Source organism: Geotrypetes seraphini, chromosome 5 (assembly GCF_902459505.1).
Source record: "Geotrypetes seraphini chromosome 5, aGeoSer1.1, whole genome shotgun sequence".
NCBI lineage: Eukaryota > Metazoa > Chordata > Amphibia > Gymnophiona > Dermophiidae > Geotrypetes > Geotrypetes seraphini.
Window position 1 is genome coordinate 85,171,412 of NC_047088.1, and position 17,623 is coordinate 85,189,034.

Consider the following 17,623-nt stretch of genomic DNA (forward strand, 5'->3'; position numbering starts at 1 on the left):
AAGTTTTCCTTCTAACCACTTACATATGAATGCAAGATTACTGCTCCAATTGCACTATCACCAGTTTTTTGGCATTCGAGTTGTTCAGATCTAACTTTGGGTTCCTTGAAAAAGAACTTCGAAACATGGTCTATGTCGGGACCTGTTGAAAACTTTTAAGAGCTATGTGGGAATTTCTTCCCCTCCTTTCTTTTGCCATTGAAAACATTTTTTATTTTTTGAATAGTACATTTATCAGCACTTTTCAAAAAATTTCATATGCAGCGGTGGGTTCGGCTATAGGAGCTTCGGCTCTTGGCCAAATTACACAATTCTGAGTGTATGTGAAAAGAATTATAAGTTTTATACATATATATACATAACTCACTTAATAACTCTTATCTTAGGAGTTTTATACAGCATTGATAAGTCTGATAATGGGCATTTTGTGACATGCGTCCAAAAATCAGGTAGCGAAAATGGTCATTTTTGAAACCGCAAAATGTCTATCTTTTTATTTTGAAAATGATTTTTCTGGACATGTTCACACACAAAACAAACCATTGGGATGTAGGAGGGGTCAGCATTTTTTAGTAGACTGGCCACACAGACATATCAGCAGAGCAATGGGACATCCTAGGGGACACTGCAGTGAAATTCACATAAAGGGTCCCATATTCACATCTCACCATAACTCCCTTATGGTGAGCCCTCCAAAATACACCTAAAAGCTACCATACCCAATGGTATACCACCCCAATAGCCCTTATGCTTGCCTATATGTCAATATTATATGGCTTTGGTGGTTTTTGATTGATCACACTTTCCATAACAAGTATTCAGTCGACTCTACCTAAGTGCACGTCAGTTAAGTGCATGCTTCGGTTATCCGTAGCCTACCACCATGGTCCCATTTTTTTTTAACATTAAAGTCAATGGACGTAAACTCCGGATAATTGCAATTCTGATAAGCACACAATCCCTTATGTGCACTGATGTCGTAGGTCCCACCTGTATTTCATGTAAAGTTCACTCCGGTTAAAAGCAATCACGTAGATGAGCCGCGTATTTCAGAATAGCAGTCTAGGCCTGGCCATGTGTTCGAACTTTCAGAATTGCACCGTAGCATCGCATGGACAAAAATCATTCTTTGGCTGAACGTGTCCACCATGCTGATGTCAGATGCCGCTTTGGGGTTGTTATTACAGTACTTGTACATAAATTGGAAGGGCCTGTCCCGAGAGTGGTGTACTCCAGGCCCTTCTACAGTTGCTCACATATGGTCTCCCAATTAAAGCGATAGAGACCTATATATCACTTTCAAACATAGCGAAGCTGTTGGCTTCAAGGTGCCTGCCTGTTGAATATGAAAGCAACAAAAAACAAGGGATAATCGCAAACTTCAAATGTGATTACAGGTCAATCGTCCTAAGATATGTGATGGCAGTGATTGATGCAAGCACAAAATCCTGCCCCCGAACTGCTGATCTTGCGAGAAAAATGATGGTGCTCAACTCTCTTCACATGGTACTCCGATTAAGCGCACGCTCCATTTAAGCGCATGTGGCAAACCAGTCCAAGGGGCTTGCACTTAAGCGGAGTTGACTGTGCTGGTTAGGGTGGGATATGGACCTTTGTACCCTTTTCTGTATTGGAGCCAAACAAGGCCTTAGGTCCTTCCCAGTGCATCCCAGATGCATCAGGAAGGGGAAACTTACCATTTTGAAGAGGCGGGCCCCAGGGGATGAGCCTTAGGTGCTTGATCAAATCAAGGCCTTAGGCATCTCCCTGGAAGCACTGGGAGGGATCTAAGGCCCTGATTGGCTCAGATACCTAAAGACCCTCTGAGGAATATACCAGGAAAGGGAAAGCCCATTATTTTGAAGAGGCAGACACAAGGCAGGTGAGCATCCCTCCTGCTGAACTTTTTTACAGTAAGGTATGGGTTCTTGGGGGGATCCCACTAGATCACCAGGTGTTTCTTTGGTTTTGGGAAGCTCAGCAGGAGGGGGGATGGGGAGCATTGAATGGCTCAGAGGGATCAGTGGGAGGGAGGGATCGTGGTCTTCTTTTTTTTTTCTTTTGCGAGGGGTCTGAGCTGTCAATCCTTTCTTTCCTGTCAGTGCCTAAGCTAATCTTGCCTGATACCCCCCCTCCGAGATCGGCAGGAGGGATGTCCACTCCCTGCTGCTGCTGCTGGGCCCCCCCGAGCCCCTGACACCTCGCCCTGAACCCCGGCACCCTCGAGCCCCCCCACCCCAACACTCCCCATTGGTATTTGGGCCAATCAGAATTTTAGGCCACTTATAGTGCATCACAGGATGCACCAGGAAGGGAAAGGCCTACCATCTTGAAGAGGGGGGCCTGCTGGTTGGAAGGAGTAGGTGGTATCCCTCTGGCTGGCCTTCCTTCTCATGGTACAGGGGGTGTTGGGAGTGTCGGAGTGGGGTATTGGAGTTTCAGGAGTTTGGGGGGTTCAGGGTGGGATATCAGGTTGGGGGGGGCCCAGGTACAGGACAGAATGGGTATCCCTCCTGCCGATCTCGGAGGGAAGCATGTGTGTTAGGGGTGTCAGACAGGAGGGAGTGGGCATCCGTCCTTCAAATCTCGGGAGTTGAGTGTCAGGGGGGTCTTCTGCCACAGCTGGCTCAGCTGATCACGGTAGGGGTATTTCCCTCCAATCATCTCAGCCAGCAGGACTCTCCAAAGCTGTGGATTGCAGGACTACATCTGTCACGGTTCTAGGGAGATGCATAGGGATGCTTAAACTTGCACAAGGCCACTTCTGGGTGAAACCACGCCCATGCGCAGCTTTTGGCGAGCTTAAATGACCCTACGCATCTCCCTAGACCTGTGACACATGCCTACAGTGTAGGCATCCTACCTCAGGGAGTTAAAAAAAACAAAACAAAACAAACATGCATCCCGATTGGTTGCCAGATGGCGGTAGGATGTCTACCGCCACCTACAATCAGGTCACCCATTTGCAGAATCAGGCCCTAAAAGCATTTAATAAGGTATAAGAAATGAATGGACAAAAAAGAGTGGTAAAAGTAAATTATAATATGGAATTGTTAAAAAAACAAAACCAAAAAACAACAGATAGTGAAAAAATGGAAAGAGAGGTATAGTGTGGGGACAACAAAGCAATACTGAGAAGTACTATGTTGATAAAGTATTGAAAGCAAACATAAGTTAAATAAGCCACAGTTGAGTATAAGAGCAACTGCTCCAGTAGTATGTGGGAAAATGCAAAAAGAGGCACAATGTGATGATAAGAAGATATGGCTGGGAAAGACTGTGTTAAAACATAATGATAAATGCAAATGATAAGTGAGTAAGACCATGATAATTAAGAAAGACTAGAAAAAACTAAAAGTAAACATAAAATATAAAATGAAATGCATACCTTGTGTCCCCAAGGGTTGATCTTGCTAGCAGCAGATTTCAGCAGCATGAGGCTGTGTCTTCTCAAAGGCAGAGGTCCCAACAAGTAGGAACCTCTGGTCCCCATGCCTCTAATCAACACTTAGAAAAATACTCGAAAATAATAAAACCAGAGCAGAGCAGAAAAACTTCTGAGCAACTTGCTTGCAGAAAACAAACTGGGGGGTGGGGGGAAGGGATGGGAGCAGTTCCCTTTGAAGGAGGTGGAGTTGAAATAATGATTGACAGTTTTCTGCAAGTAATTTGCAGGTTCAAAGCAAAACCACTAGATACATTGCACTAGAATGTTTGTTGTTTTGCTGTGGTTTTGTATTGTGAATCTAACTTCAGCACTGATTGGTAATAGAAGTATACAAAAACCACAGAGTTCCAGCATAAAGCACCATGTACAAAACTAGTCCTGCTCTGGCTGGTCTTTGGCATAACACAGACATAGAACAAGAGCCTTTAAGCATTGCTATGAATACAGGACCATGCTTCATTCTGCTTCCTGAATTCCAGTCCCAGCACTAGTGCAACTGGCAGATTACAGCTGTAGGGTTACCATATTTTGATTTGTAAAATCCTGGATGCATGGCCACGCCCTACTCTGTCCCTAGCCCCACCCTATTCTGCCCCTAGCCAAGCCCCCCCAGAAAGCTTTGTTTTCATTCATGACCTCCAGGCCACTTCCATGCTCAGAGGCCCTACAGATGCTGCCAAAGCTTTCCAAAACCTGGACAAACTGCTGGGCTTTGGAAAGTCAATAGGGCACCCCAGACTGTCCTCTAAAAAGAGGACATGTCTGGGTTTTCCCAGACATCTTGTAACCCTAAGCAGCTGGAACTTGACTAGCTGGGTCAATTGAGGCCAACCCTTATGTCAGAGCATTCAAATAATGTGCAAGGATTGCCACACCAGTTGTATACCTGGATCTGGGAATGCACACACTGAGCTTAGCCACAGAAGCTGCCATGAGTTTAAAATTTTATCAAAGTACATGAGCTTCACTTCAAGGACACTCTTTGTTTAAAAACTTAAGAGGTGCCATGCTGAGCTGAGCCTTGTATCCTATTTCCAGCAGTAGCCAGTTCAGGTCACGTAGCAGAACCCAGCAGATCTGAATAGGCAAGTCCATTCCTTATCTTTCACTCCACAAGAATAAAGTGGAGACACCCAAATCTCTATAATTATTTCTAGGTCTTTCCTCTAACACTTGTCCAACCATTTTTTAATCTCAACTACACCACCAGCTTTGATCACATTCTCTGACAATAAATTCCATTGCTTAATTGTTCACTGACTAAAAATATGAAAAACTTTTCCCAGGCTATGCTGTGTTCTGGCAACATTTTTGCTCCCATCACCTCGGCTGGGAGACTGTCTGTGTAGAAATACTTTCTTAAGTTAGCTGTGAGTCCCAAGTGCAGGAGTAACTAAATGGCTAGTATAGTGATTTGATTCCCACTACAGCTTTTTGTGACTCTAGTCAAGTCATGTAACCCTATATTACATAAGAAGATAAGAATGAATAGCCTTAGCCCAGTAGCCCGTCCTCACGGTAGCTAATCCAGGTCACCGGTACCTGGCAAAAACCCGAGTAGCAACAATTCATGCTACCAATCCAGGTATAAAATAAGTACTTGTATAATGTAAACTGCTTTGTTTGTAACCACAGAAAGATACATGTCAAATCTCTTCCCCCCCCCTTTAAGTCTCATATATGACCCCTTGTTCTATCTTGACCTTCTTTTCCGCTGGGAAATGCTTATTGTTCTGTAGGCCAGAAATGTGGTTCATCTGAAGAGCCACTGGAGTGTGGGATTCTCAGTACTGAAAATGTTCCAACTTTTCCTTGAATCAAACTGTTTCTTTCATTGTTCATTTCTATACATTGTCATTCTGCTTTTTCTCCTCACTAAAAACTTTTTCTAGAAGACATGCCAATCTCCACTCCTGTTAATCTGACACAGCCAGCAAGGATCCAGGCAATCTCAAGCAAAATATCTGAGGAAAAATGGCAAATGAGCCAAATGGATTACATTCCAAGCCTTTGGAATAATCACGGGTGGGTCTAGGCCCATCCAGTTGGGGCTCAGACCTGCCCAAAATTTAATCTCCTTTTGCATGGCTGGCAGGGATTTCACAGCCCTGTAGGCCAAAGACTTCCTTCCTGCTGAAAAAATTGACATTCAGCAGCCACCAGCACTGTTCTGGAGCCACCAATGTTCCCAGCCACAAGCTGCGCCCTCCCTCGTTCATGCTGTTTTCAAGCTTGTACAAACCTTAGCATACACAGTCAAACTGAAGCTAGTGGTTGGCGACAGCAGCTCCAGGAAAGTGCCAGTGGACAAACCAACATGTAAACTCTTTGGTGGGAAGGTCTTTGGCTGACAGGGCTTGGGGATCCCTTCCAGTACAGATATACCGTTTACATTGGAAGGCACTGGGGGAGAGGAACGAAATTTAAATTTGGGTTTGCTTTAATTTGGGGGAGGGGGCAGAGCTGCCTGTTACTGTTCCAAGTGCAGGTGATCAGTAAAATGTTAATTTTCAGACACAAACCCCTGGATTCTATATATGGTGGCCTGACTTGGTCACCCAAGATGTGTATACAAATTAACCACACCCCCATTTTATGAAGCTGCATTGGCCCTTTTTTATCACCAGCTTCAGAGCTTTTACCACTACGGCCAGCAATATAAAATCCTTATGCGGCTTCGTAAAAGGGTGGGGGTAAATAACAAGTCCTTAACTATTAATAATTGGGTTCTAACAACCAATTAATTAGCACTCATTAAAATTTGGCCATGCTTCTGGTTGCATGCTATTCTATACATCATGGTGCCTAAATCTTCCAGCACATAATTCAAAAAGAGGCATGTCAGCGGTGTTTGGAAAAGATATGCAAATAGTTGTAGAATACTGCCTCAACACACCTAACTTCGGTGTCAGCATTTACACCACGTTTCAGCAGTCGTAAGTCTGGTGCCTGAAGTGAGGCATAGGAGTCAATGTGCACCCTCTATAGAACTGCACTCGGAACTAATTTTTTTCAGCACCAAATTTTGAGAGCCATTTATACAATTTTCTCCCACAAAATAAATCAATCTCGTATCAAGACATCTGCAACCAAAACCAAAAACACGATAGTCAATCCTATGACTGGGCACTTGCAATTACATTCATCTCACACACATAAAACGTCTTAATTGGCACACGTGCAAAAGTGCACAGAGGTAACTGCAAAGGGAGTGTGCGTCCATGGGTGGTGAAGGGGTGGTTCATGGGCATGTCACCAAGTAATATGCACAACTAGTTAAAGTTCAATTTTATTTGATGAATCGCCTATAACACTTTCTAAGCGATGTACAGTTTAAAATATCATATAACAAACACTATTAAAAAAAACAGTAATTATTTACAATTTGTTAAAACGAACAAAAAAAAAAAAAAAAATACTATCAGTTGTGCACAGTGCTCACTTTATGGACCTCACTACTAACTCCTCTTCACGAGGAATCATATTTAGAGAAATTTAAATCCAGGCTAAAAAGTTTCCTATTCAGAGACGCCTTCAATCTATAAATACTTTAGACACTTTCCCATGCAGAATGAAGATTACTTCCCTTCCCTATTGTATTTTCCCTTTATTGTTTTATCTTTTTTTTTTAATCAAACATTGTATTTCTTCCCTACATACTTTGGTCTAAACTTGTTTTGTCTGTCGATCAGTCTGTAATTTCCCCCAAGAATTTGGGATTTTTATAGACTTTGATAGAGCATATATCAAACCATTGGATAGCACTCACGCCCACCCACTTACACTAGCCATTGGCCTGTTGCACTTGGGCACAGCTACAGGCTCCTTTTACTAAGGTGCGCTGGCGTTTTTAGCGCACGCACAAGATTAGCACGCGCTAGCTGAAAAATTACCGCCTGCTTAAAAGGTGGTAGCGGCTAGCGTGCGCTAAAACCGCTAGCACACCTTTGTAAAAGGAGCCCTAAATTTCAGTGCATCGAAGTAACTCTCTGTTAGTATTCTATGGCTTAGGGCAGGCACACAGAGTGCCATTGCAGAATTGATAAGGGCTGAGAAAAGGCTCGAGTACCTGAATAAACTCATGTAAACCATTCTGAGCTCTTCTGGGAGAACGGTATATAAAATTGAATAAATAAAAGAATTAGGGCTCTTCAGCTTGGAAAAGAGATGGCTGGGGGGGGGAGGGAGAAATATGATTAAGGTCTACAAATTCCTGAAAGGTATAGAAGTTGTAAAATTTTTTACGCTATCAAGAATTACAAAGACTAGGAGACACTCAATGTGATGCCCACATTGGAGATTCAAGTCGGAGAACTGCTGCTGATTGGATTTCTGTTATTTCCACTTTTTCCCTGAAGCTGTACGCCCGTAAAGCTGGTACAGTTGTTCTGTGCCACATTATGCTAGTCCTCGTCTTGAATCTCCTCTTGCTGAGCATTATAGGCCCCATTTTGCCAATTCAAGGGCTCACAGAGGAGATTCAGGAGTGGGCTGCATCAGAAGGATCTTTATCAGCCGAAAGCCTGAAGTTATACTGCCGTATAACTGGAGTACTGTGTTCAATTCTGAAGGCCATATTATCTGAAGGACGTGAAGAGAATGGAGTCGATTCAGCGAATGGCCACTAGGATGGTCTCTGGACTTAAGGATCTCCCATATGAAGAACGTCTGAGCAGGCTACGCCCATATTCTCTTGAAGAGCGCAGAGAAATGGGGGGACATGATAGAAACATTTAAATACATCACAGGCCGCATTGAGGTGGAGGAAGAAATCTTTTTTCTTATCGGTCCCATGATGACAAGAGGGCATCCACTGAAGCTCAGAGGGGGGAGATTTCATGGGGACACCAGGAAATACTTCACCGAAAGGGTAATTGATCAATGGAATGGTCTTCCATGCCAGGTAGTCGAGGCCAGTAACACGCTTGACTTCAAGGGACGATGGGACAGACAGGTGGGGTCGCTCAAGAGGAATACTTAATAGACAGATTCTCGAGGGAAGGTTCTTGAGTGGGCACACTTGGTGGGCCGTCGGCCCTTTTCTGCCGTCATACTCTATGTTTCTATGGGTCACATCCATATTGTGGCAGTGCCGCTGAAAATTCTGAGACCATCCGGATGCTGTTGGGATGGAGGTGAGGGCATTTCGCCACTCTTCAGATACTTGGCAAAATTCAGCCACTGTCCGTGCAGCTATGTGGCTTAATTTAGGACAGTGGATAATTATCACTAGCTATATGTACAGCCAGTGCAAGTCAGCGATCTCTACATTTATGTAGCCCTGCTCGCTATCAGATAATGTTGAAAATACACTCCAGCCAATATTCAGCCTGTGCCTGAAATAAATTTGGATATTTAGCCACACTATCCCAGATATGACTGGTACTGAATATCTGGATTCAGCAGTGACCAGTGCCACTATCCAGATAGCAAAATGGATAAAGTCAGGATAGCCTTTTTGCTGTGCTAACTGTATCTGGATAATTTTCTCCTATATCCACTCAGGCTCTGCCGCTGTCTGATTTATTTAAATGCCATGGCAAATATCTGAATAACTCCCAAAGGGTTTTAATAAAAGCTTGCCACACCAGTTAAATATTGCTCCAACAGAAATTGGACTGGCTCAGTACTTCTTTTCAAGTTAATCAGCAACTCTGTTCTGGTGATACACTACTGCACCAGTTTTTCAAGCATGCCGTTCCAGAACCACTGGGAGATAACTGGATTTTCAAATAGCAAACAAAGGTGTTTCCAGGGAAGACTGCTTTTGCCTTCATCCTGCTTCCCCCGTAATCACCAGCTTTGCACTGCCAGGCAGGACCACAGGGCTACCAGCATTCCTGTAATTCCTTTTCTACAATTAATCTTGCACTCCAAGTCTTGGAAGTATTCTTTTGGCCTCCACCCAAAGGAACCCCATTAATGCAAGAATTAAATTAAGCATCCAGGAGCCCACTAGTCATGTTTAAGCATCTATAGCTTGGATTTGTTGGGCCTTATGAGACGTCATTTAGAGTTCAAGCTTTTTTTGCTAGGGTTGAGCTTTTTTAGGGTTCAAGCTTTTTTTGCTTTTCTTGTGAACAGCTCATAAAAGTCTTAATTCTGATGGTTAAGAGTCGAGGTTGACAGGACTGACTGATTGCCTTGCTTTGGCTCAGTTCATTGAATACAACTGCCTAGTGGTTGGGCTGGTCCTGAGCCTTTGTGTCAAACTCAGACAAATGAAGACCATAATGCTCAAGCTTTGGAATAATGAAATAAAACAAGGCTGGCAACAGCTCAGCCATAGGGCATGCAGAGTAAGCATACTTTACAGTTCTAATTATAAAAGTTGGAGGGAGTAGGTATCCCTCCATTTCAGTTAAGGTCCATGCAAACAGCAGAAATGACACACATACAAGATAAGTTTATATATCAAAAGTATATTTTATTGCATGATCTACCTAGAGTCATACAGTGGAGATGACACAGTGGGATACTGCTACAGTGAGACATATCAGGTACACAGAATCCTGTGCAGTCCAAGAGAGCCATGGCAGAGCTCTCTAATCAAACAGGCATTAATCAGTTCCAGTCTAGTTTCTTCTTCAGCTTCCTGCAGCAAACCTATCCACAATGTTAGACCATTGTAACTCTTCTGCCTGCTTTTAAAAGTGCCTTTGAAAGTCTTCATGAACTTAATCCACCAAGTTTTCTTTTTCCATTGTATAAAAATCTGGTATACACATTCATTTAAAAGTTTTGACAGCAGGAACACACCAGTCACTCTAGCAGAGTCTACATGGTCACCACTGACCCATTCCCAGTTACTTCTCTTTCTCCCACTAGGTACATGTATCCAGGCAGAATCGAGAGTTAAGTGCTTACCCCCACCCTTCTTCCATCACACAAATGTTTTTTAAAAAAGTATCAGAATGAATACCAGAACCAATGGTTGCACCTTACACGACAAATAATGCTCTTCAGTTGTACTAACAAGTTGTTTTTTTTCTCTCCTGAAAGTTGTAGCCCCCCTCCCCACAACCTGTGTATGTACAAATCATACAGAGAAATAGTGGCACATGGAACAGCTGAGCAAGTCAGTCTCTTGTCCCTGTCCTTGTCCCTTGCTCCATTGCAGGCTGTGTAGATTTCCAAGCATCAACCTGTTAGCAGCTTCTTCTGAACACAGCAGTCTCGTCAAGTGATACGTGTCCATACAGAATGCAGTGTCAGCTAGGACCTTCCATTATCATGATACTCCAGTTACCGGGAGGAGATCCATGCACGGTACATAGGGGAATCCCCTACCAGTACCTTCTGCTTGATCTGGCAGCATTGAAAGACCCTTTCTTCTTGCCAGTTGGGGCGGGACTGTGCCAGCACCCTATTCCTGGAGACATCTGTCCCACACTAGGGTTCTCTCACAATGTCCCACCATAGCTTCTCTCTCTCTTCCGAAGAACAACTTTTGAGAAGCTATTTGCTGACATGGCCACATATGGGCACTGTCCTCTGGACATCTCTTCGCACCAGCAATAACTGCTGGCCGGCAGTCCTCCAAGACGAGATGATACTTTCAAGGGGAAAAAAATATATATCTTTTCTTTGAAAAGGAAGCAAGTAAAAAAGTACTGTGGCTCTGTCCACATCAAGGACAGAGCCACCTACACCGCAGAGCCATCTGTGCACTCCTGGGATGAATGCGTCACGTTGGAGGTCCGCTCCTCCACTGGTAGCCGGGACTGGAACTTCTCCATCTGCTCTGGGCTGGCTAGTGTCTTCAAGAGGCAGTTCTCCCGCTCAAGCTGAGAGTTCTTCTCTACCAGTTCCTTGATCTGCTCCTTCAAGATTTCCACCTCCTCCCTCACTGCATACATCAGGTGGTTCTTTACCAGGTCCTGCACAATAGACATAGAAAACAAGCAATTAATTCAGAACTGCTAAAGGTAGGTATGTCCTCAATCAAGAAGCACCTTTATCACATTTTTGCATTCTGGGTCTCGAGACAGCTCTGATCTATTATGCTCCATTATGTGTCATACAATAACCTCTCTTAGAATAGCAAGTCTTCCCTGCAAGTGCTGGGGGGAGAGGGGACTACCACTCAGTGGTGTGGTGGGGGGGGGTGCCAGCACCTCTCTGGCCCCCATGCTACGCTCTCCATTCCATGCACCCCTTCCCTCCACCCCACCTCTTTGAAATCTTTGCCAGTGTGAGCAACTACTCTAGCCTACTGCTCGTGCCAGCCTGCCTCCCTCCCTCTGAAATCACTTCCAGGTCACGGGGCCAGGAAGTGACATCAGAGGGAAAGCCAGCACAATCAGCCGGCCGGAGAAGCTGCTCGCACTGGTGAAGACTTAAAGAAGTACAGAGGTGGGAAGGGAGGGCGCAGAAGGAGAGGTGGGGAGTGCTTCCGCCCCAGGCACCTCCTACCCTAGCTACGCCACTATTAACACTCTAGTTTAAACAGTAGCAACAAGAGATGGGCTAAAGGAAAATTCACTATTTTTAAGATGTTGCCTCCTCTGCTTAAATCAAGGCACCACGGCACACATTTTTATATTCATGCCTCTATTCTAACCTAAGTTTCTCAGATTACACAGCAACTTCCCTCTAAATGTATTGATGCCTCCCAGTTGCTACAGGGCCTGGAGATTCAGCAAACACTTCTGAGGCAGCCGGGTGCCCACAAACCCCTCACCACACGGCTCCTGGGAAAAGGAGGCAAGCCTTCACTTCAGTTTCTGCCCTAGAGCATTCTGGGATCTAAAGTTGAGTTCCCCAGCAAGAAAAGTGAAACAATTTTCCAGAATGCTTCACGTGTGAAGAGGTCTGAGCCATAAAGATGTAGATTTTTTTTTCATCACTGTTATAGAAGATAGTGATGAAACCCTCCCCACCCCAAGATGTTGATATTCCCATCAAGATTAAAAGGGCCCACTTTAAGGTACTGGTCTCCATGTATCTATAAAGACCGTTAGTAAAAGATTTCTTTCAGTGAGGAGAACATTTCTCTTTCTGAGAGGAGAAGAGGACATTTCTCTGGGTAAGTATACATTATTTTGTTCTGTGCTTTGAAAGACTGAATTAATTCTTTGCTTCTCCAGTCTTATGGAAATGTTTTTCAAGGGTGATAATGCAAAGGAACTGAAAGAAATCTTGGTGAACTTGGAAAACGTATTAAGCCAAATTGGCAAGTTAAAGAGTGATAAATCATCTGGACTAGATAGTATACAAGCCAGGATACTGAAAGAACTCAAACAAAAAAATTGCTGATTTGTTGTTAGTGATCTGCAAGCTGTCGCTAAAATCGTCTGTAATACTTGAAGATTGGCGGGTGGTCAATGTAACGCCAATTTTTAAAAAGGGTTCCAGGGGTGATCCAGGAAATTAACAGACCAGTAAGCCTGACTTCAATGCCGGGCAAAATAGTGGAAACAATTATAAAGAATAAAATTGTGGAACACGTACACAAACATGATTTAATGGGACAAAGTCAGCATGGTTTCAACCAAGGCCTCATCAATTTGCTCGATTTCCTTAAAGGTGTAAATAAATATGTGGATAAAGGTGAGCCAGTTGCTGTAGTGTACCTAGATTTTCAGAAAGCTTTCAACGAAGTTCCTCATGAGAAGCTAAGAAAATTAAAGTCATAGGATAGGAGGTGATGTTCAGTTGTGAATTAGGAATTGGTCATCAGATAGAAAACAGAGGGTAGGGTTAAATGGCCATTTTTCTCAACGGAGGAGGATAAACAGTGGAGTGTTGCAGAGATCTATACTGGGGCTAGTGCTATTTAACTTATTTATAAATTATCTGGAAAGTGGAATGAGTGATTAAATTTGCAGATGACACTAAATTATTCAAAGTTATTAAAACACATGCGGACTGTGAAAAACTGCAGGCAGACCTTAGGAAATTGGAAGACTGGGCATCCAAATGGCAGATGAAAGTTCATGTGGACAAGTGCAAAAACAATGCACATTGAGAAGAATAACCCAAATCATAGTTAACAGATGCTAGGGTCGACCTTGGGGGTCAGCGCCCAAGAAAAAGATCTGGGCGTCATTGCAAACAATACGCTGAAACCTTCCGCTTGAAGTGTAGCAGCGGTCAAAAAAGCAAACAAGATGTTAGAAATTATTAGAAAAAGGATGGTAAACAAGGGAATGTTATAATGCCGCTGAATCTCTCCATGGTACAACATCACCGAGTGCTGCGTTCAATTCTGGTTGTCATATCTCAAAAAAGATATAGTGGAATTAGAAGAGGTTAGGACTCTGTAGCTTTGAAAAGAGACAGCTGAGGGGAGATATGATTGATGTCTAAAAAATCCTGAGTGGTGTAGAATGTTTATAATTTGGTTGATTTTTTACTTCATCAAAAATTACAAAGACTAGGGTACACTCGAGGTTACAGGGAAATACAGTCAAACCTTGGTTTGCGAGCATAATTCGTTCCAGAAGCATGCTTGTAATCCAAAGCACTCGTATATCAAAATGAATTTTCCCTTAGGAAATATTGGAAACTCAGACGATTCGTTCCACAACCCAAAAACTTTAATACAAAATACTATACATAGTAACATAGTAAATGACGGCAGATAAAGACAGTACTTGCATTGCAAGACCTTGCTCATTTAGAACAGTCACTACATTCCTGCAGCGTCAGAGAGAGAAGAACCATCGCTCAGTTGTGATGTGTGTATACTGTATGTACCTGTATTGCAAAACATTGCTTGTTTATCAAGTTAAAATTTAATAAAATGTTTTGCTTGTCTTGCAAAACACTTGCAAACCAAGTTACTTGCAATCCAAGGTTTTACTGTACTTTTAAAACCAATAGGAGGAAATAGTTTTTCAGAGAATAGTTAAGCTCTGGAACACGTTCCCAGAGGACACAGTAAGAGCAGTTAACATAGCTGGTTTTAAAAAAGGTTTGGACATGTTCCAGGAGGAAAAGTTCATAGTCTGCTATTGCGACAGACATGGGGGGAAGCTACTGTTTGCCCTGGATCGGTAGCATGGAATGTTGCTACTGTCTGGGTTTTTGTCAGATACTTGTGACTTGGATTAGTCACCGTGAAGATTGGATACTGGGCTAGATGGACCGTTGGTCTGACCCAGTATGGCTATTCATATAGTCTTAAAAGGTCACACAGACTAAGTAATAGGTCACAAATCAATTTTTGTCTCCAACAATGGCTTTATTCTTGAGGGGGGGGGGGGGCAATTAATTAAGCATTGCCTCTAGCTACCTAATCCGCACACTGTATTTCATCAGCAGCCTCTTAACCCCCCTGCAAGGAAATAAGTACACCTAGCTTCCTAAAACAGTCTATAAACAGGGGTGGGTGGGGGGGAAGAGATATGAAAATTTTCCTGCACCAATTCACTTATTCTGCTCTCCAAGGAACCAGTTTTACAGTGAGGAAGGTCTGTTCATGTACTCTTTATAGATACAGATGTAAGTGTGGCTGTCCCCAGGCTCCTGCTCCCCCTCCCCCTCCTCCCAGGCTCTCTCTCCACACACTGCAGTGCAGCTCCAGCCAATGAGCAATGCCAGCCACTTAAACTGTAGACTCCACCAGGGCAATCTGCCCAGCAACAAACCTTTGGCAGAAGCACTAAATCAGGCAGGGGACATAGGAACCTCATGCTTACACTTCTAATATTTTGCTCTTTAATAGAATTTTAGCAAGGATGGTTGACAAAAGCAAATTCAGGAATGGTGTTTCTAATACCAGAAACGTTCATTGAAACGGACAAATTCTTGGAATTTCGGTTTCACAGGAAACCGAAACAGCTCTCGCATCTGCACCTAAAGGGCCAGATGTACTAACCTCCCCCCCTCTCCTTTTTGCATCCATTTAAAAAAAAAAAAAAAATCTCAGACCATCTGAATCCAAAAGAAGTAATTTAACCTACCCTAAATAATATTCTGAGCTTCAGATGAATTCCCCCTGTTATCACCTCCGCTCATTTTTATTCTACATTTTTCGCTGAATGCGGTTCATTTTGCAGGAAAAAAAAAAAAAAGCACGACATAATAAAGATGAACTTACCATCGCCTGCTCGATTTTGTTGTCGATGGCAACCACGCTTGCTCCCGATGCGCTGCAAGACACAAGGAAAAAAACAAAAACGTTAAAACCCCGCCTAACGTCAACATCGGTTAATCCTGCAGTTAAACTCACACCTACAAAATACCTCCGCAGCCCTTGCTTGCACTTTTTACTAGCAGGGGGGACGTCGGGTTAATCTCATCCTCTCCCACTGGTCTAAAAGCAGAAGCCACTTCCAAGTTGCAACCCCTCGATTAATAGGCGATGATCATTCTGTGGAGCAGAGCGCGCCCTATCCCGCTATCTCCAAGCTTCCTCTCTCACAACAATGAGACAGGGAGGAGGAGGAAGACGTGGGGGAGGGGGGAACCTCACATGACTCGACCATTCCAGTCCAAACCAGGAAAAACCTGCCTAGGCTGAGCCGCCTGCCTCGCCCGAGCAGACAGAAAACCCCCTTGCATGATGCAACTGCCAATTATTACTGTGCTCGATCTAACAAAGATTAGCTTCCAAGCAAACGTGGTTTTTTTTTTTTTTAAAACAGCGAAACAATACACGATTCTTAACTATTGCAACAAACGACACAAAGCTGATCTCGTCTGCTATTGTCTATGTAGTAGTAATGTATGCATCACATATCCTATTTTGGAATTATTACATGTACACTGGTACTTTTTTTTTTTTTTGCAGAATATTAGATACATTCTGCACATTTGCAACGTAAAAAAAAAAAAAAAAAAAGCAGCATCCACAGTATCAAAAGTGAATCACTAGCCTGCAGCATTCCTTCACGCAGTAATCAAATTACTACAGAGTCCGGAGAATTTAAAAAAAAAAAAAAAATCCACATATTAAAAAAAAAAACTTTGAAAATTATTGCACGTGATAGGGCCATTAAATTGTGCGATGGACAGGCTGGGAAAGCAGGATAAAAAAAAGAATGTGTCCACTTGCCACCCCCTCCCCCACATCCTCCAGCACGCCGCCTTATCCCCGGATCCCCTTCTGGAGCGCATGCTGACCGGATCTTTTTACCTGTTGTCCAATTTGACGGACACCACGTCCCCCCCGAGCAGAGAGGAGAAAAAAGAGATAGAGAAGTTGTGCAGCTGGTACACGGCCACCTCCATGGGGCTCTTGTACATCTCGGTGCTCATGGCTCTCCGCGTTCCTCGGATCGCACGCTTCTTGTACCGCCTGGGTCTCGCTTTAGCGCTATAAGGCTTGTTATGGTTGGGATTTGTTTTGGTTTGTACGAAAAAAAAAAAAAAAAAAAGACTGGTGTTTGCAGGTCTATGGTTCACTAACTTGGCGGTGCTTATACAGACACTACTAGCTTAAGCACCACTAAAGATTGTCGGTTATTTCCGTGCTCAGCCGCTCTATATAGGCACCTCGGTTGACGTCACATGGTGTCAGGGCGCCGCATGCAAATGAGCCTCCCCCCTCCTCTCCCGCTGGCTGCGGCTTTTGTCTCCTCCCTGAACCTTGGGGCTGGAACAGTAAAGGCTCCAGCACTTTCCCTTGCCAGCTCGCCCCTCCCCCCGCCATCCCAGAGAAGACCAAATATGAGCACTCGGGCTGCAGCCGACTCAGGGGCGGAGCCACATTAAAAATCTGGTTATTTAGGGGGGGCATGGGGGCACACATCGGGACTGCGCCTTATGACAATATGTAATATGTTTGTCTCAAAACAGTTTGGTGTGGTTTTTTTTTGCATGGAGTACATTTATTGTACTTGATGGTTCAGAGGCTAACGAATCCAACGTTCATTTTTTTCTCGTTTTGATGTTTTTCACCTGCTAGTGGAAAACTTACACAGGGCAAAATGTTCGCCTATTTCAAAATCCCATTTACAGAGGTGATTATTCCCTCCCCCCCCCCCCCCCCGAATCTAACGTGATTATATTTGGAATGCATTTTTTTAAAGCAACAGTTTTATGGCTGGATTGCACAATTTTTATTTTCCAATGCAAAATGTGTATCGCATGCCAGGGAGGCCAAAAAGCAAAGAAAACCAACTTGTTTTGCATGGAAAAAAGATTTTAAAACAATTTTTTTTCCATTGTGCTAAATTAAAGGGTCAACTGTGGTGCACTATTATTGCACAAACTTGGTTACTTTTC

At 43.5% G+C, this 17,623-nt stretch overlaps 1 protein-coding gene across 1 annotated transcript in view; it reads right to left on the minus strand.

The window, feature by feature from the left end:
* Positions 1-9,854: 9,854 nt before the first annotated feature.
* Positions 9,855-17,623, minus strand: part of TSC22D3 (TSC22 domain family member 3) — a 228,365-nt gene continuing 220,596 nt past the window's right edge. The window contains exons 2-3 of the mRNA XM_033945892.1: positions 15,495-15,546; positions 9,855-11,328 (exon numbers count right to left, since the gene is read on the minus strand). Coding sequence (XP_033801783.1) covers positions 11,095-11,328; positions 15,495-15,546 — 286 coding nt within the window. The 3' untranslated portion in view covers positions 9,855-11,094. The remainder of the gene's footprint in view (positions 11,329-15,494; positions 15,547-17,623) is intronic.